Source organism: Tupaia chinensis, unplaced genomic scaffold (genome assembly GCF_000334495.1).
Source record: "Tupaia chinensis unplaced genomic scaffold, TupChi_1.0 Scaffold144045_1, whole genome shotgun sequence".
Taxonomy (NCBI): domain Eukaryota; kingdom Metazoa; phylum Chordata; class Mammalia; order Scandentia; family Tupaiidae; genus Tupaia; species Tupaia belangeri.
This window is the reverse complement of record NW_006203897.1, coordinates 863,894-883,922: the sequence shown is the minus strand read 5'-3', so window position 1 is coordinate 883,922 and position 20,029 is coordinate 863,894. Positions and strand designations below refer to the sequence as shown.

Below are 20,029 nucleotides of genomic sequence, written 5' to 3'. Positions count from 1 at the left end.
CCTATAAATTTTGATCCATTTCTAACACCATCCTATTATACAAGGGGATTTGAAAAGTTCGTAGAGGGCCTGCTAGTGACGTGGTGGTTAAGGTGGCTGAATCCCACATGGTTGACTGCACAGTTCAAGTCCTGGCCCCGGCTGCTTGAAAAACACGCCAGGTGCATGTGTATGTGTGCCCAAAATCCTGAAAGGAGAAATGGAGGAGAAGGGATTGTAGCATGACTGTCCCCCATGGCGGGGAGGGCTTTCCCACTTTGCCTTTCTATCTCACTCTGGCAAGCACATGGTCCCTCCAGCAAATTTAAAAAAAAAAAAAAAAAAAAAAAGGTTCATGGAAAAATAAGATTAAAGTACTACTTTATTTTGGTGAAAATTGAAATCCATCATAGCTTCTTCATAGTACACATTTTCCCTGAACTTTTTGAAGACATCTAGAATTTCTACACCTCTAAATCTTAGAATATTTCTGCCTAGTTTTAGACTAGAGATTTAGATTAGGGACCAGCAGTTAGTGTAATGGCTATGTCGCTGAACTCCCATGTAGTCAACCACGGTTTGAGTCCCGGACCCACTCAGTGGCTTAAACTCACGCCAGGTGCATGTGCATGCGTTCCCAAGATCCCGAGAGGAGAATAGAGGAGAAGAGATTGTGGCATGGCCATCCCCCCCCGGGGGGGGGGTGATTTCTCGCTTTCTGTTTCTCTGTCTCTGTCTTTCTGGCAAGCACACGCACCCTATAGCAAAAACCTCTCTCAAAAAAAAAAAAATAAATAAAAATAAAAAAGATTTAGAGTTTTGTGTTCACTTTGGCAGCATATATACTAAATTTGGAATGATACAGAGAAGATTAACATGACCCCTGCATGAGGATTACATGAAAAAAAAAAAATAAATAAAAATAAAAAAGATTTAGAGTTTTGTGTTCACTTTGGCAGCATATATACTAAATTTGGAATGATACAGAGAAGATTAACATGACCCCTGCATGAGGATTACATGCAAATTTTTTTTTTTTTTTTGAGAGGTTTTTCGTTATAGGGCGTGTGCGCTTGCCAGACAGAGAGAGAGCAGACAGAAAGCGATAAATCACCCCCCAGGGAGTATGGTCACACCGCAATCCCTTCTCCTCCATTCTCCTCTCGGGATCTTGGGCGCGCACGCACACGCACCCGGCGTGAGTTCTAAGCCACCGGGTCAGGGACGCGAACCACGGTCGACTTCGTGGGAATCCAGCGACATAGTCATTATGCTAACTTCTGGTTCCCCACGCAAATTCTTGAAGCGTTCCTTATCTTTCCACTTGACCCCAGTCAGAATAGCTAAGATTAAGAAATAAAGAATGATTGGGAACCAGCAGTTAGCGTAATGGCTATGTCGCTGGACTCCCACGTAGTTGACCACGATTCACGTCCCGGACCCGGTGACTTAAAACTCACGCCGGGCGCATGTGCGTGCGTGCCCAAGATCCCAAGAGGAGAATGGAGGAGAAGGGATTGCGGCGTGACCATCCCCCCTGGGGGTGATTTCTCGCTTTCTGTCTCTATGTCTCTCTCTGTCTGTCTGGCGAGCGCACGCGCCCTATAGTGAAAACCTCTCCAAAAAAAAAAAAAAAAGAATGATAAGTGCTGGAAAGGCTGTAGTGAAAAGAGCACCCTTCTACACTATTGGTAGGAATGTAAATTATTACAGCCACTGTGAAGAATGATATGCAGGCTTCTCAAAACCTACAAATAGAACTACCATAAGACTCAGTAATTCCTTTTTTAGGTATCTACCCGAAGGGTCGGAAAACAGTCTTAAAAACACTTGCAAATCTATGTTTATTGCAGCATTATTCACAATTGCTAGGACATAGAATTAACCCAAATATCCAAGACAGATGAGTGGATTGAAAAAATGTGGCACACGTACACTATAGAATACTACTCAGCCATAAAAAAAAAAATGAGACTCTGACATTTTATACAAAGTGGATGAATATGGAAGATTTAATGCTAAACAAAGCAAATTGAATTATGAAAGACAAGCATTGTATATCCCCGCTTGATATATACCGAATGTCTGCACTCTATAGCAGAAACTGAACGATTGGGAGGTATAAAAATAGGGAGGGCAACTGAAGATACTAGAGACAGTATAGGAGGAGTTAAGACGGAGGGGATCAGGAAAAAAATTTAATAGACAAAAAATGAAAAATTATCTGTTGATTTAAAAAATTGAGTTTTAAACTATTTGTTTAAAAGAATATTAAGCTATATGTTATTGCTAGTTTCTTTTTTCTTATGCATATCAATATTTGTATTTTCATATGGTTTTACTTTATTGCTTTATTTATCTGTAGATGGGAAAAAACTCAAAGAGATTGGTTAAGAGGATCAAAGTTAAAGTTGACATTGTAGCTAGCTTTGAATATAATGTATTGGTTGGGGAAGGAGAGCAGTAGACACTGTATGGTATACAATACTAACTTTTCTTAATGCTGTAGAATTCTTTTCTTGAGGGGGTCTGCTAAGACAGTTATTTTTAACATGTTAAAATGTTAACAATTTGTGTTGCTTTAGGTACACTGCTTTACACATTAAGAAGGCCTTACTTTAGAAAAATGGAAAATCAGGACGCACTGGTCTGCATATCTGAGAGCGTTCCAGAACCGATTGTGGAATGGGTGTTTTGCAATTCTCAAGGTGAAAGGTATGACATGTCTAAAGATCATTTGTTATTAGTTTTTATTCTAATGTAGTTGACATCATACTGTACATAAAATTTAATTTATCTCCATGTAAACAGGAAACTGGCTCTTTAGACTTGAAGAATAACTAGTATGGGCTTCACAAGGAAGGTGATGGGGGAGTTTCTTAGGGGCATTTTTGGAACTTCTCCAGTTGAATGCAGGCTCCTGCTTGGGTGTTAAAGCACACAAATCAAGGTCTTTCTAAGTTACGGGTTTGTTGGCTCCCTGAGCGTCTGGTTGGGAAAGAAAAAGTAATGATTTTAAAGTATAATTCTCTTATAATAGTGAGATATTCCTTGTGAATAAATGTTTAGTTTCTGATTATTCTGTTTATTCTAGGAAAGCAATATAATATGATCATTTAAGAATGTAGACTCTAGAGCCAGATAACCTAGGTTTGAACCCTGGTTTGCTAACCAGCTGTGTGATCTTGGATGGCGCTCAAGTCCAGGATCTAGTAGCTTGAAAACACATGGGGCGTGTGTGCCTGTGTGCCCAAATTCTCAAGAAGAGAATGGACCAGGGGGAACTGTGGCCTGTTTGTCACCCTGGGGGATGCTTCCTCATTTCCTCCCTCTCTCTTTCTGTCTCCAGCGAGCACATGGACACCCTATATATAGCAGATTTTAAAGAAAGAAAGAAAAACTAGATAGGAGACTCTCTAGTGACTAGATAGGAGAAAAAGTAAAGAAAAAAATAAAATCAGGTTACCAAATGATATTAGTGTGATCTCAAATTTTAGAAAAGAGAAAAAGAGATCACTTATAGACATATATATAATGTGTGCATAGGAAAAATGGAGAAAGAGTAATAGTTGTTATCTCAGGGTACTAGGAATATAGATAATTAAAAATTCTTTCCTGTGTGTTTTCTGTATTTTCCAAATTTGTACACTGAACCCAATTATTATCGTCATGTGGGGCCAGCAGGTGGTGTGGTGGTTAAGATACTGGACTCACACATGGCTGACCGCAGTTCAAGTCATAGACCTGGCAGCTGGAAAGTCATGCCGGATGCGTGTGTGTGTGTGTGTGTGTGTGTGTGTGTGTGCACCCAAAATCCCGGATGAGAATGGAGAAGCGATTGCAGCATGATTTCTCACTTTTCTGGGGGGAGATTTCTCACTTTTCCTCTCACTTTCCTTCTCACTGTTTGTCTCTTGCTCTCTGCCAAATGCACACTGCTTATGGCGAAAACCTTTAAAAATTATTGTTGTCTTGTAATTAGAGAAGAATATGGGGACCAGCTACCATGACACTCTGCCCTGTGGACCCACACGGGAAGGTCTTTGGCTACATGCTGGGGCCTCCTTGCATAAGCTAGGTGTGCACTTGAGGATGCTCGCTTGTCATCAGGTTGGTCATGGCATGAAGACCCTATTTGGGGATGGTGCTTTCTCACTCTCTTTCTCTTCTCTCTTATAAAAGAAAAAAAGAAAATTTAAGGGGGGAAAATCCTCAAGGGAAGATACAGAAACAAAGACAAGAATCCACTTGACTAAAGTGATAAAGAGAACAGGAACTCCACAGACTCCAAAGCCATTTATCTGCTTTGGAAAAGATCAAGATTAGGAAAGCTGTCATTAGGAACCAAAGCCCATTTTCTACCAAGGCTGGAGGAGCAGATATTGCTCCGTTGAACACTGAGCTGGTCTTGGCAGATCCGGTGAGGCACCACCTCCCCTCTGGATCTCGGGAGACTTCTGCAACATCAGCAACCTCTCTCCCACTCACCAGCTATCTTATGTGCTACCCCGGAAAAGCTGCCTACCTGTTAAGCTGCTCTGAAGCCAATCAAATTTCTCTCCTTCTTCTCTCTAAATTCCTTTCCCCGCCTCTATTTATTAATTTAATTTTAGTTTTTAGGTTTTTGTCATAGGGTGCGTGTGCTCCCTGGAGAGAGACAGAGAACGGGGAAAGTGAAAAATCATCTCCCGGGGGGAATGGCCACATCCCAATCCCTTCTCCTCCAGTCTCTTCTTAGGATCTTGGGTATGACACACATGCCTGGCATGATTTTCGATCCACCCATCAGGGGCCATGTGCCTTAACCATCATGCCACCTGCTGGCCCCTCATTCTCTGCCTTTAAATTGCAACAAAAGAGGTCACCAAAACCCCACAGTTTTTAGCTATCGGTACGCAATTCTCTCTAGTGTCAGTCTAGTTAGTTGCGATAATGAGTAACCAGCTACTTTTCTCTGAACCCTTGGCTGAAACCACAGATTGCAATTTGCTTACCTTTGACCTAACTCTTCTTTATTCCCTGAAAACTAGCTCTGGACCTTTTAATTGTGTCCTTCTCCTGAAGATTCATGGGTAATTTTAAAGTAAAGCATGTTCCATCAGATGACATTTATTTTTCAATTGCAGCTGTAAAGAAGAAAGTCCAGCTGTTGTTAAAAAGGAGGAAAAGGTACTTCGTGAATTATTTGGAACAGACATAAGGTGCTGTGCAAGAAATGAAATGGGCAGGGAGTGTACCAAGCTGTTCACTCTAGGTAACGCCTCAGTATCATGCATTTTGACTTTCGGTGACTAGTCCTTAGAAACACCCTAGGACTGGGGCCGGCAGGTGGCGTAGTGGCAAAAGGGACTGGACTCCCACATGGCTGACCATGGCTTAAGTCTCAGACCTGGTGATTTTCTTTCTCAGTTGCCCTCTCACTTTCTCATTCTGTTCCCTCTCTGGTTAAGTTTAAATAAATAAATAAAGTTAAATAAAATAACTATTTTTTTAAAAGGAAGAAAGACAGACAGATCCTGGGACTAACAGTTGCCACTAGGTAATCGTTCAACTTCAGAAGTTCTCCAATTCCTCTGTACCAACTTAAAAGTAACATCATGGATTCTGTAAATGCTGACTTCTTTAGAAAAGAGTAGTTAGTCTCTGAAACATCCTTTTATTATATAGTTAGTAACATTTGAGATGATGTTACAATTTTTGTCTTTTGGGGCCAGCAGCTGGCATAGTGGTTGAGGCGCTGGACTCCCACCTGGCTGACCACGGTTTGAGTCCCAGACCTGATGGCTTGCTTTCTCACTTTCTTTCTCAATTGCTACCTCTCTCTCTCTGGTGAGCACAAGTGTCCTATTGCAAATTAAAATAATAATAATAATAATAATGATAATACATACATAAAATTAAATAATTACATAATTATAAAATCTTGGTCTTTCAGAATGTTCAGAATATGTTCTATAATGAGGGAAAATCACTCTTTATTTCTTATGTGGGTTGTTTTTATCTTCCAGATCTAAATAAAACTCCTCAGACCACACTGCCACAATTATTTCTGAAAGTTGGGGAACCATTATGGATAAGGTGTAAGGCTATTCATGTGAACCATGGATTTGGGCTCACCTGGGAGTTAGAAAACAAAGCTCTCGAGGAGGTAATAGAGAAGTTTGAATTCTGAAAATGCAGAAATAATAAACCAAATGTACAAATTGAAAACATTAAATTCAAACTCTGTTTTATTAAAACCTAGGGCAGCTACTTTGAGATGAGCACGTATTCAACAAACAGAACTATGATACGGATTCTATTTGCTTTTGTATCATCAGTGGGAAAAAACGACACTGGATATTACACTTGTTCCTCTTCAGAGCATCCCAGTCAATCAGCTTTGGTTACCATCCTAGGTAATGCAGGCTGCCATGCAATCTTTGTTCATAGTTTGGTTGCTTTAGTGTGGAATGTGAGGTATATAATCCCATTTCTGATTCCAAGATAATGTTAAAAGCTGAAAAAAGAAGTTGAGTTAGGGAACCAGCAGTTAGCGTAATGGCTATGTCGCTGGACTCCCACGTAGTCGACCGCGGTTTGCGTCCCGGACCCGGTGGCTTAAAACTCACGCTGGGCGCGTGTGCATGCGTGCCCAAGATCCCGAGAGGAGAGTGGAGGAGAAGGGATTGCGGCGTGACCATCCCCCCTGGGGGGTGATTTCTCGCTTTCTGTCTCTATGTCTCTCTCTGTCTGTCTGGCGAGCGCATACGCCCTATAGCAAAAACCTCTAAACCTCTCAAAAAAAAAAAAAAAAAAAAAAAAGAAAGAAAGAAAGAAATTGAGTTAGAATAGCTTTGCAAGGAATACACTGCCCAGTCCAGTCCTTTTCCAGTTAAACCATGCCCTCTTGAATGCCACTGTCTGCACTTAACACTGCAGTGCATTCCTAAGGACAGGGACAATCTCTTGTTTTGTTTTGTTTTTTTAGTTTGTGCTAGAGAGTGTGTGCACTCACCTAAGAGAGACAGAGAGAAAAAGAGAGGGAAAGTGACCATACCAGAATTCACTTTCCTCTCTTCCCCTCAGGATTTGGGGCATGCATGCACACATACCCAGTGTGACTTTCAAGCCCACCAAGTCAGGGACTCCGACGGCCAAATCAGCCATGTGGTATCAGCCGCCTTAAACTCCAAGCCACCTGCTGACCCTATGCCTTCTACCTAGAGCTCCAGAATCTAGCAGAGAGCCTGACACACAACAGGCACGTAATAAATATTTTTCTAAGAACCAAGGGAAAGGGCAATGAGCAATGACTGAAAACACCGTGCATGTATTTAGATGCGCTGAAATTTAGGTGGACTACATAGGATTTTAAAACAACATTTAAGCAATCTCAGATTTGAGTGCAGCCTTTAGCCATAAAGAAAATGCTAAGAAATGCAGTGATTCTCTTAGCAAACTTACAAGGACATGTTCCACAAAGAAACCTTGTGAATATTGCTTGTCAGATTATTCTTTTATTTGTGCCTTTAGATGATTTCATGCAGCCTCATTGCTGAGAGAGTTGTTCTGACTGGGAACAGGATCTTCTAGGTTCTGTTAAGGAACCCCTCCGTATCTACATGGTTGACTGGAGATGGGGAGCCCTTCAGCTCTTAAAACTGTCTAAACAAGGGACCAGCAGGTGACATGGTGATTAAGGCACTGGATTCCCACATGGCTGACCATGGTTCAAGTCCCGAACCTAGCAGCTTGAAAATCACAACAGAGCAATAGATAAATAAATAAATGTTCTTTAAAAACAAAAACTGTCTAAACAAAAATCTGTACATTCATTTCTCTGGAAAGAGAGTCAGTTATTTACATACACTTGAAAGGAGATCTTGGCACCAAAAGATGACGAGCTCAGGCTTAGCATGGGGACTAGCGCGCCTGTATTCCTTCTTCGACTATCTGACCCGCAGCATGCCAGCATCAGACTTTTCCTGTGTTACATTGATGGACAAAAAATTAGTCTATCACCTCATTGTGTTTTCATATGAGTCTCGTTCTCTAACTTATAAATGCATTTGTTTTGTTTTGGTTTTGTTTTGTTTCTACAGAAAAGGGATTTATAAATGCTACCAACTCAAGTGAAGATTATGAAATTGACCAATATGAAGACTTCTGTTTTTCCGTCAGGTTTAAAGCTTACCCACAAATCAGATGTACCTGGACCTTCTCTCAGAAATCGTTTCCTTGTGAACAAAGTGGTCTCGATGATGGATTCAGGTGAGACAATACAGGGGACCGAGATGTCATTGGCACAATTCTCCTTCCTCGTTGCCCTCAGGAAGGCCAGTTTTGTACTTTGGGAAACAGACTCACTTACAATGAGTTTGTATGTTACTCAGTTCAAATTAAGGAGAAGAAAACAAGCGGCAGATGTGAGGACACAGTAGCAGTCTTAACAGTGTTTCAGAGAGTCTAACCTACTGTACTAAAAAGGGAAAGACTCTTCTTAGTGGAGTATGGTTTGTGGCATTCTCTGAGTCACAAGATGGTCGCTTCCTATTTGAGAGGTCTGTGCTGAGTCTCCTTAGCACACTTGCAGAAGATTGAGGAAGTAAAACTCCTTAAAAATAGGAAAATGTTACCTATACGTGTATGGATTTATGTTTTTAAAAAATAAATGCAGAAATGGTCCAAAAAATAAGGGGAAAAGGAAAAAATCGTCTTTCTGGGGATTTATAAAACTATATTCAAGATTTTCTTATGGAAGATATTCTTCATTCCCTCTTTGAAAACCAACACCAAACAACTTTTTCCCTGTATCTTCTATAGCTCTGACACCTCTTATCTAAGGAACAGGATTTCAGGGTAGAGTATGAGGGACTGCAAGGCACATGTCTTCTCTCATGCAAGCCAATGGCCTAGAGTAAACCACAGTTTCCCAGTATGTGGTCCATAAGCCAACTGTATCAAAATCATCCAGGAAGACATTAAAAATGTGGCCTTTGGTTCTCACTCCAGATATGCTGAATCAAAATTGGGGCATAATGCTCAGGTTCTACATTTTCAGTAAGAACCTTTGGTGGTTCTTGTCACAGGTCCAGGTCAGTGCCATCCAGGTCAGGAGCCACCCACTACGGATGGTTTTGAGTCTTGAAATGTGACTATTCCACACTGAGATGTGTTGGAACTATATAATAAACACTGAATTTTGAAGACTTAGTGTGAAAAAGATGTAAACTATCGGGGCCAGCCAGTGGCATGGTGCTTAAGGCGCTGAATTCCCACATACCTGACCATGGTTCTAGTCTTAGACCTGGTGGCTTGCTTTCTCACTTTCCCTCTCTTTCTCTCTCTGGTGAGAGCACATGTCCTATAGCAAATTAAAAGATAATAATAAATACAATTAAATAAATAATCCTTTAAAAATGTAAACTATCTCATTAACCTTTTTTTTCAAAGAATTATTTAATTTTAGTTACTATTATTATCATTTCCAATTTTCTTTGTTTTTCTTTCTTTTGGAGAGGTTTTTGCTATAGGGCGTGTGCGCTCGCCAGACAGACAGAGAGAGAGAGAGAGGGAGGAGAAAATAGAAAGTGAGAAATCACCCACCAGGGGGAATGGCCACACCACAAACCCTTCTCCTCCATTCTCCTCTCAGGATCTTGGGCATACACACACAAGCGCCCAGCGTGAGTTTAAGCCACCGGGCCTGGGACTCAAACCGCAGTCAACTACATGGGAGTTCAGCAACGTAGCCATCACGCCAACTGCTGGTCCCATCATTTCCAATTGTCTGTAGGGCACATGTGCTCACCAGAGAGAAACAGACAGAGAGAGAGAGAGAGGGAGGAGAAAATAGAAAGTGAGAAAGCAAGCGGCCAGGTTCGGGACTTGAACTGCTGTTGGCCACATGAGAGTCCAGCACCATAACCATCACACATCTGCTGGCCCATCATTAGTCATGTTTATATTGATCATATGTTAAACTGATAGCATTTTGGATATAATAAGCTAAAAGAAATCTGTTGGGGCCAGCAGGTTGCGTAGTGGTTAAGGCACTGGTTTCCCACATGGCCAACTGTGGTTTGAGTCCTGAACCCAGAGGCTTGAAACTCATGCCGGGCACATGTGCATGGGTGCCCAAAGTCCCAAGAGGAAGAGATGGAGGAGAAGGGGCTGGGGCATGCCACCCTCCCTGGGGGGTGGGGGTGGGGGGTGTGATTTCTCACTTTCGCTCTCTGTCTCTCTGACAAGTATATACACCCAATAGCAAAAAAAAAAAAAATTCTCAAAAAATAAATTTATTATTACTCTTATTTTCACCTGCTTTTTCTTACTTTCTTTATATAGCTAACTGGGATTACATTTATTTAATTATTAAGAGATTTGTTTTTGGAAAACTTACTCATTTATTTCTTCCATGAAAGAGAGACAGAGATACAGAGAAAGAGTTACATTGTGATCCACCCGGTCTTGGGCAGCCCCAGTCACAGCATGCTCAGGGAGGTCCCAGGAAGCAAACTCAAAGCCCATCCCCTGTGGGTCCAGCTGTGTTACCATGCGCCATCTCTCTTCCCCAAGTTGTGCCACCAAAAATATCTCCAGACATTGCCAAATGCCCCCTGGTGGGGAAAAAAAAAAAACCCAGTTGAGAACTACTGCTTTGGAGAGATCACCCTGCAATCATAAACTCTTATTCAGAACTATCGAACTTTTGTTTTGGAATTTGCCCGTAGAGGAAGTGCACTTGCCAGAGAGAAACAGAGAGGAAGAGGGAGAGAGAGAGAGAGAAGTGAGAAATCATCCCTGAGAAATGATGGCCATGCCACAATCCCTTTCATTCGCAGAATTTTGAGCACACATGTGCCCAACATGTTTTTCAAGCCACCCAGTCAGGACTCAAAGTGGAGAGTAGGTCGTGCAGGATCTAGTGCCTCAACCACCAAGTCACCCAATGGCCCCTAAAACTATACTTTTAATAACAGAAGGTCAGGGCCAGGAGGTGGCACACGGTGGTTGAGGCACAGCACTCCTACGTGTCTAACTACAGTTCAAGTCCTGGACCTGGTGGCTTGCTTTCTTACTTTCCCTCTCTCTCTTTTTCTCTCTGGGAAATTGAAAAATAATACTAATAATAAATTAAATAAGTAATTATTTTTTAATTAATTTAAAAATAAAAATAAATAGGGACCAGCAGTTAAGCGTAATGGCTATGTCGCCGAACTCTCACGTAGTCGACTGCGGTTCGCGTCCCGGACCCGGTGGCTTAAAACTCACGCCGGGCGCGTGTGCGTGCATGCCCAAGATCCCGAGAGGAGAATGGAGGAGAAGGGATTGCGGCGTGACCATCCCCCCTGGGGGGTGATGTCTCGCTTTCTGTCTCTCTGTCTCTCTCTGTCTGTCTGGCGAGCGCATGTGCCCTATAGTGAAAACCTCTCCAAAAAATAAAAAAATAAAATAAAATAATAAAAATAAGAGGTCAAGGGGCTAGTAGGTGGCCTAGTGGTTAATGTGCTGCATTCCCACGTGTTTGGCTGTGGTTGAGTCCTGGACCTGGCAGCTTGAAAAATCATAACAAATAACTAGATAAGGCCCGTCTCTCCAGGTTGAATTGATTACCACATGGCCTGTGTTCAGAAGGACATCCATTATCACTGTCCTTCCTTTCCTTCCTTATTTTATGTATCCCAGTGTTAGATAAGCTCTTAGCAATATGGAAATCTCTTCTGAATCTAATTCAAAGAGATAAAGGACCAATTCAATTTAGTTTAACAACCATTATATCTTTTTGATGGATTTGATGATATGAGGGGTTACAAGAGTGAATAAGGTAATGTCCTTCTCCTTCTCCCCCAAATCTGCATGGATTGCTACCATGTTGGTGACATTGGCAGAATATTTTGAGGTTTTACAGTATCACCGATTAGAGAACATGACTGTGATTTTCGGGTCATGGGCCGACCTACTGGGCTAGTTACTGTAACCCATTCCTTGGTCACAACCTGCAACCCTGACCTCAAGAAGTTGTCCTACAGAGGTAGTTAAATGAATTAGGGCAGATCCTCACTCCTGTCGTATTTTGTACTTATCTCATTCATAATTATCTAGTAATACAGTTACCACTTTGCATGTCAAATCTCACCAGGAAGTTTTGAAGCTTCCTAGGACAGGTGCGTTGTCATCTCTCTGTCTCAGTACAATGCCTTGTTCAATAAATATGTGGTTAATAAATGAATACATTCATCATTCCCCTTGAAAACAGCTCAAAGTGCATAGTCTGGATCAGAGATGAGTCAATAGCATCCCCTCTGTACTGTAAAGGACCGTGCATTGCACTTACACAACCACGAATGCTCAGCGTGTTTTGTTTAAACGTTTTGGAGCAGCCACAATATTGGGTGGTGCTAATGAAGTACGAGGTGCCACGAGCCCCTGAATACACCAGGCAAGGGAAATGCAGATCTTCCTTCTTCATGAAAATGATACCCGAAATATTGAACAAAAAATAGTCAACAAAAATTTGAGCACACAGGGCCAGCAGGTGGCATGGTGGTTAAAGGTGCTGGACTCCCACATGGCTGACCACGGTTCAAGTCCTAGACCTGGCAGTTTATTTTCTCACTTTCCTTCTCTCTCTTTCTCTGTCTCCCTGTGGTCAAATTAAATAATAACAATAATAATAATAATAAATAAAGTTAAAGTAATTCTTAAAAAAAAAAAGTGAGCACACCTCTGAGTGCTCTCGATATCTTCTCCACGTCACATGAGGTGCTGGATTAAGATGAAGAATGGCTGGCCAAATTATAATCTGAGTTCTTTTCAACTTTTTATTATAAAAAAATTTCAAATTTACTAATAACTTGGAAGAAGAGTACAGTGAACTACCTGGATTATTACCCACCACAATTTATTTGAACTGAATTTGGTTTGTGAGGTACAGTATTTGAGTCATGTTACAAGAGATGATTTTATAGGCCAAGTGACACGAGTGTTTTTAAATGAGTAACCGAAAGGCCTGTGTAATAACACTACCCCTGAAAAAGCTTTGGTGGTCATGGCGTGTGTGTAAGAAGTCTCTCGGCTTCCTCACCTTCAGAGCTTCATTTCTCTAATTTACTTCCTCAAATACTATGTCAGAGTTTATGAGGGCTTGCCCTTTATGAAACTGTAACTCGAGCTGTCCTGACATCCTGGGCTTGATAGAAGTTTACAGGGTAGTTCATCTCTTAATTTGCATAATGTTCTATCATTAAAGACGTAATTACAAATGCAAAATCTACCTTAGTTTTTCCCACTTTTGTGGTTAAAAAATGTTTTTAGACTGTTATAATTATTTAGTGATCTCTTCAGAGAGACTCTCCTTAGCCATGCCCAAGCCTCGTGTGTTCCTTTTCCTTGAAATGGCTGAGTTTCCAACCTGGCCACTGTAGCTTCGGCCCAGGACAGGCACTAGCTGAGCTCCTTCTGGGTCGAGCAGTATGGTGGTTGTGTGGGTTCTGGGTGAGGAGCCTGGGACCTGCTCAGGAGGAGAGTAGGCCAACAGAAAGCAGACTCTCAAACACAATACATGACATGGAATGGCAGACACTTCTGAGCCTGTGGGAGGAACTTTTATCTTATTTAATTTTTTCTTGAAGGAGATGAGCCTTGAGGGTATAGAGAAAGGAGAGAACATCCATTTGGTCCTAGTGAAATACCAAGAGCTCCCAACTAAACCCTGTCTCCATTCACTTCTGCTGTTCATGATGGTGGTTGGGGCTCCTTTTCTTCGAGGGACCCCACTCACTTGTAAATGATCAACCACATCATAGAAGCCACTCACTGAGTGCAGAAAACACTTCCTTTCTTTTTTTTTTTAAGCTTATTTATTTACCTCTTTCATGAGAGACAGAGAGATAGGCTCCCCAACATGTTCCCCACGTTGCCATCCATCCCCAACAGCAGCCCATGAGCAAGCTCCTGGCATGCTCAGGGAGATCCCAAGATGCAAATCCAAGATCTTTCCTGTGTGGGTCCAGTTGTGCCACTGCCTGCTCCCATGAAAGACACTTCTTTGAGCTCTTAGCGCATTCCAGACAATGTGCAGAGTCTTTCCATGGATTATTTCATTTAATCTTCCCAATTATTTCATTTAATCCTTATGCAGTCACATAGGGCAGAATCAATATTCTTTATTCACTCCTATTTTCTAAAGTTGCTTTTAAAAAAAAGAAAAAGAAACAATACCCATAATTCCACCTCCAGAGTTAACATTTGAGACTGTTTCTATGTAATCACTGTGATGGAAACAAAATATAGATTGTTGTACAAATGTGAAATGAATTGTGCCATTTCTAATCTGATTTTTCACTGAAGATATATCATGAGTATCTTTCTTATATGTATATGATTATATCTAAATTATCATTTAAAAATGTTGCTGTATGGGACCAGCAGGTGGCATGGTGGTTAAGGCACTGGACACTCCCACATGGCTGACCTCGGTTCAAGTCCTGGACCTGGTGGCTTGCTTTCTCACTTCCCCTCTCTCTCTCTCTCTCTCTCTGTCTCTCTTTGGTCAAATTAAAATAAATGGATGAATAAGTAAAATTAAATAAGTAATTATTTAAAGAAAAAAATTTGCTGTAGAACATGTGTGCTTTCTGAGGGGAGAGAGAGAGAGAAAGAAAAAGAGAGAGAAGGACCAGCAGATGACATAATGGTTACATCACTGGACTCCCACATAGTTGACTGCAGTTTGAGTCCCGGATTAGGCACCTTAAACTCAGGCCGAGCATGTGTGCGTGCGTGCCCAAGATCCCAAGAGGAGAATGGAGGAGAAGGGATTGCAGTGTGGCTATCCCCCCTGGCGGGGGGGAGTGATTTCTCACTTTCTGTCTCTCTTTGTCTTTCCAGTGAGTTAAATAAAATAATTCTTAAAAAATTACACCGTACAGCAAAAACCTCTCTTTAAAAAATAAATAAATGAATAAAAATTTTAAAAAAGAGAGAGAGGGAAAGTGAGAAAGCATCCTCCCAGGAGGGATGCCCACACTGCAATCCCTTTGCCATTCTCTCAGGATTTTCAGCATGCACACACATGCACCTGGCATGTTTTTGAAGCTATTGGGTCCAGGACTGGAACCACGTAGTCAGCCATGTGGGATCCAACTGCTTTGACCATCATGCCATCGTTTGGCCCTCTATTACAATTTTTAATGACTGCATGGTATTCCACTTTTTAGAAATTTTTATTTTTAAATTGACACATAATGTATATATTTGTGGGTTGCAGTGTGATTTCAAAACATGTATACAAGGGAACCAGCAGTTAGCGTAATGGCTATGTCGCTGGACTCCCACGTAGTCGACCGCGGTTCGTGTCCCAGACCCGGTGGCTTAAAACTCACGCCAGGCACGTGTGCATGCGTGCCCAAGATTCCGAGAGGAGAATGGAGGAGAAGGGATTGCGGTATGACCATCCCCCCTGGGGGGTGATTTCTCGCTTTCTGTCTCTATGTCTCTCTCTGTCTGTCTGGCGAGCGCACGCGCCCTACAGTGAAAATCTCTCCAAAAAAAAAAAAAACATGTATACATTATGTAATGATTGGAAATATTTATCTTAAGTACCTCCCACTGCTAGAATTTGACTTTAAGGTTTTTTCCTACGACATTGTTTTTCTTTTTTGTTTTTTAAAAATTATTTATTTAATTTATTATTATTATTATTATTATTATTTTAATTCACCAGAGGGAGACAGAGAGAGAGAAAGTGAGAAAGCAGCCCCCAGGTCTGGGACTCAAACTACAATCAGCTATGTGGGAATCCAGTGCCTTAACCACCATGCCCCCCACTAACCCCAGCTCTCTTTTTCTTTTAATGTAATTTTCACCCTTACTGTATACCCCAGAGTAAAGCTTCTACATTTCTTTTTTATTCAGAATGATTACTGAGGTTAATAAGCTTCAGGATAATGATAATGTAACACAGATTGTGTTAACTTTGTGCTAGGCACTGTTATAAACATTTTATATGAAAGTGCTTTTTTATTTTGAAATGGTCTCCTCCAACAACTAGAACAGGTAGATACTATCACTATGTTTATTTTTAGACAAGGAAACTGAGGCACACAGACAGATTTAAGTGACTTGCCAGGGCTCACACCACCAGGCTGTGGCAGAGCTGAGATTCCAGCCAAAGCAGTTAGGTCCAAAGTCTGTTCGTAACCATTTTATTGCATTGCCCCTTGATGCTGACTCATTTCAAAGTGTGAGACTCTCAAACGTCGTGTATAAGGAGCAGGAGTATTGTACACATGTGCTCTTTGGTTATTTAAAAGTAAAAGTGCTTTTAATCCTCATGATATGTGCCATGCTTTATGATTAAATTATTTATGGCGGGACCAGCAGCTGGCGTGGTAGTTAAGGCACTGGATCCCACACGGCCACCTCCCATGACTTCGAAAACCCTCCAGGCTCAGGTGTGTGCATGCCCCAAATCCTAAAAGAACAGAAGAGCAGGGATTGTGGTGTTATCCCCCTGGAGGGTGATTTCTCACTTTCCCTGTCTGTCTCTCTCTGGTAAGCACATATGCACTATGGTAAAAATCTTAAAAAAAAAAAAATTATCAATGATGTACATGCCAGAGTGGTTGGCTCTCTTGAAATAAAAAACAAACAAACAAAAACAAAAAACCAACTAGCACAGGGGCTGGATAGTGAACCCTTACTGTATACCCCAGAGTAAAGCTTCTACATTCACAGTGACGTAAAATCCTGTGAGACTGACTCGTATGGGAGGGCCGGGGGTTTGCATCTTGAGACCCCCCCCCACCTCCCCGTTTATGCTGTGTGTGCTCAGATGCCCCCAATTCTGGCAGCTTGAGGCTGGGATGGATTATTGTGTGAGCACTTTGTTGGTGACGCTGACCTTTCTCTCTTGAAATTAATGAATAGACTTAAAAAAATGAACATGTTAGCAAAAACCTCTCAAGAAAAAATGAGCATGAAATAATAAAGAGAAATATAAAATCATCAGCACATTTTCCTCCTTTGACTATCTTTAACTCAGGACAGAAATGCAAACAGATCAGATGCAACTTCAACCAGGCTTTGTTAACTCCAGCCAGGCGAGGTACTCTGCCCCCCCGGCCCCCAGCTCTAAGTCTGAGGGAGATAGGATCTTGCAGGGCCTCCTGATGGCTGCTCTGTGAAGGCACCTTCAGTCTTGTCAGCTCTTGGTTTTCCGGTGTCAGAAGCTCTCAGCTTCCCCAGTGTGTGCTTCCTACTCTCTGACTTTACCAGTTCCTTACTCTTTGAATACCATTCTTTAACTCAGAGCAAAATCACTCCCTGAGCCACTAGAAAGAGCCTGCCCTCTCTGGGCTGCTCCCCTCGAGGTGCTAAATGAAAATTAAAAATGACCTGCATTTTGATTACAGAGGGAAAAACACTTTTTTATAGTCGTAATGAGAGTACATCTTAGTCACCAAGATTTATTTCACTGTAAAAGCAGATTTCCTGATCTCCTCTCTCATCCTAGTTGACCAGTTTTAGAAAAACCCCAGGGGAAAGAGGAAGCTTTGAATCTCCAGCCCTCTAATTGGTTAGTCCCCGTGGAATTCTCAGAGGTTTGGCAGTGTGGTTGCTGCTAGGGTTAATGTCGTCAGCAAAAAAAAAAAAAAAACATGTATACAATATGTAATGATTGGAAATATTTATCTTAAGTACCTCCCACTGCTAGAATTTGACTTTAAGGTTTTTTCCTACGACATTGTTTTTCTTTTTTGTTTTTTAAAAATTATTTATTTAATTTATTATTATTATTATTATTATTATTTTAATTCACCAGAGGGAGACAGAGAGAGAGAAAGTGAGAAAGCAGCCCCCAGGTCTGGGACTCAAACTACAATCAGCTATGTGGGAATCCAGTGCCTTAACCACCATGCCCCCCACTAACCCCAGCTCTCTTTTTCTTTTAATGTAATTTTCACCCTTACTGTATACCCCAGAGTAAAGCTTCTACATTTCTTTTTTATTCAGAATGATTACTGAGGTTAATAAGCTTCAGGATAATGATAATGTAACACAGATTGTGTTTATTTTGTGCTAGGCACTGTTATAAACATTTTATATGAAAGTGCTTTTTTATTTTGAAATGGTCTCCTCCAACAACTAGAACAGGTAGATACTATCACTATGTTTATTTTTAGACAAGGAAACTGAGGCACACAGACAGATTTAAGTGACTTGCCAGGGCTCACACCACCAGGCTGTGGCAGAGCTGAGATTCCAGCCAAAGCAGTTAGGTCCAAAGTCTGTTCGTAACCATTTTATTGCATTGCCCCTTGATGCTGACTCATTTCAAAGTGTGAGACTCTCAAACGTCGTGTATAAGGAGCAGGAGTATTGTACACATGTGCTCTTTGGTTATTTAAAAGTAAAAGTGCTTTTAATCCTCATGATATGTGCCATGCTTTATGATTAAATTATTTATGGCGGGACCAGCAGCTGGCGTGGTAGTTAAGGCACTGGATCCCACACGGCCACCTCCCATGACTTCGAAAACCCTCCAGGCTCAGGTGTGTGCATGCCCCAAATCCTAAAAGAACAGAAGAGCAGGGATTGTGGTGTTATCCCCCTGGAGGGTGATTTCTCACTTTCCCTGTCTGTCTCTCTCTGGTAAGCACATATGCACTATGGTAAAAATCTTAAAAAAAAAAAAATTATCAATGATGTACATGCCAGAGTGGTTGGCTCTCTTGAAATAAAAAACAAACAAACAAAAACAAAAAACCAACTAGCACAGGGGCTGGATAGTGAACCCTTACTGTATACCCCAGAGTAAAGCTTCTACATTCACAGTGACGTAAAATCCTGTGAGACTGACTCGTATGGGAGGGCCGGGGGTTTGCATCTTGAGACCCCCCCCCACCTCCCCGTTTATGCTGTGTGTGCTCAGATGCCCCCAATTCTGGCAGCTTGAGGCTGGGATGGATTATTGTGTGAGCACTTTGTTGGTGACGCTGACCTTTCTCTCTTGAAATTAATGAATAGACTTAAAAAAATGAACATGTTAGCAAAAACCTCTCAAGAAAAAATGAGCATGAAATAATAAAGAGAAATATAAAATCATCAGCACATTTTCCTCCTTTGACTATCTTTAACTCAGGACAGAAATGCAAACAGATCAGATGCAACTTCAACCAGGCTTTGTTAACTCCAGCCAGGCGAGGTACTCTGCCCCCCCGGCCCCCAGCTCTAAGTCTGAGGGAGATAGGATCTTGCAGGGCCTCCTGATGGCTGCTCTGTGAAGGCACCTTCAGTCTTGTCAGCTCTTGGTTTTCCGGTGTCAGAAGCTCTCAGCTTCCCCAGTGTGTGCTTCCTACTCTCTGACTTTACCAGTTCCTTACTCTTTGAATACCATTCTTTAACTCAGAGCAAAATCACTCCCTGAGCCACTAGAAAGAGCCTGCCCTCTCTGGGCTGCTCCCCTCGAGGTGCTAAATGAAAATTAAAAATGACCTGCATTTTGATTACAGAGGGAAAAACACTTTTTTATAGTCGTAATGAGAGTACATCTTAGTCACCAAGATTTATTTCACTGTAAAAGCAGATTTCCTGATCTCCTCTCTCATCCTAGTTGACCAGTTTTAGAAAAACCCCAGGGGAAAGAGGAAGCTTTGAATCTCCAGCCCTCTAATTGGTTAGTCCCCGTGGAATTCTCAGAGGTTTGGCAGTGTGGTTGCTGCTAGGGTTAATGTCGTCAGCAGGAGGAAAGGCAGTTTGAAATGACCTGGATATTCGATTTTGCATCCAGCTATTCATGTGTCCAATTTCTTACCTGGAAATTGTTCAGAAGGATTAAAATATTTCAGATATTATCTACACTGTGGCAACCAGAGTCCATTAAGTCTGAAGAAGAGGGCTGGCCCTGTGGCTTAGTGACTGGGGGAGCCAGATCCTACCCGGACAAGTGCCCAGTTCAGTTCCTAGCCCCACCGGCTTGGAAGACATGCAAAGCCCCAAATCCTGACAGGATGGAGAGAGAGAGAGGGGCGTATGGCCTGACTCTACCTCATTGGGGAGTGCT

General features: G+C 41.7%; 1 protein-coding gene, 1 non-coding gene and 1 pseudogene across 2 annotated transcripts in view; all 3 read left to right on the top strand.

Moving 5' to 3' along the window:
• Positions 1 to 20,029, top strand: part of FLT3 (fms related receptor tyrosine kinase 3) — a 106,220-nt gene that overhangs the window by 37,638 nt on the left and 48,553 nt on the right. The window contains exons 5-9 of the mRNA XM_027767222.1: positions 2,565 to 2,694; positions 5,106 to 5,233; positions 5,988 to 6,127; positions 6,224 to 6,377; positions 8,064 to 8,232. Coding sequence (XP_027623023.1) covers positions 2,565 to 2,694; positions 5,106 to 5,233; positions 5,988 to 6,127; positions 6,224 to 6,377; positions 8,064 to 8,232 — 721 coding nt within the window. The remainder of the gene's footprint in view (positions 1 to 2,564; positions 2,695 to 5,105; positions 5,234 to 5,987; positions 6,128 to 6,223; positions 6,378 to 8,063; positions 8,233 to 20,029) is intronic.
• Positions 801 to 907, top strand: LOC114005591 (U6 spliceosomal RNA). The gene has a single exon (XR_003547427.1). It is a non-coding gene; the product is annotated as a U6 spliceosomal RNA (small nuclear RNA).
• On the top strand, positions 923 to 1,022 carry LOC114005590 (uncharacterized; annotated as a pseudogene).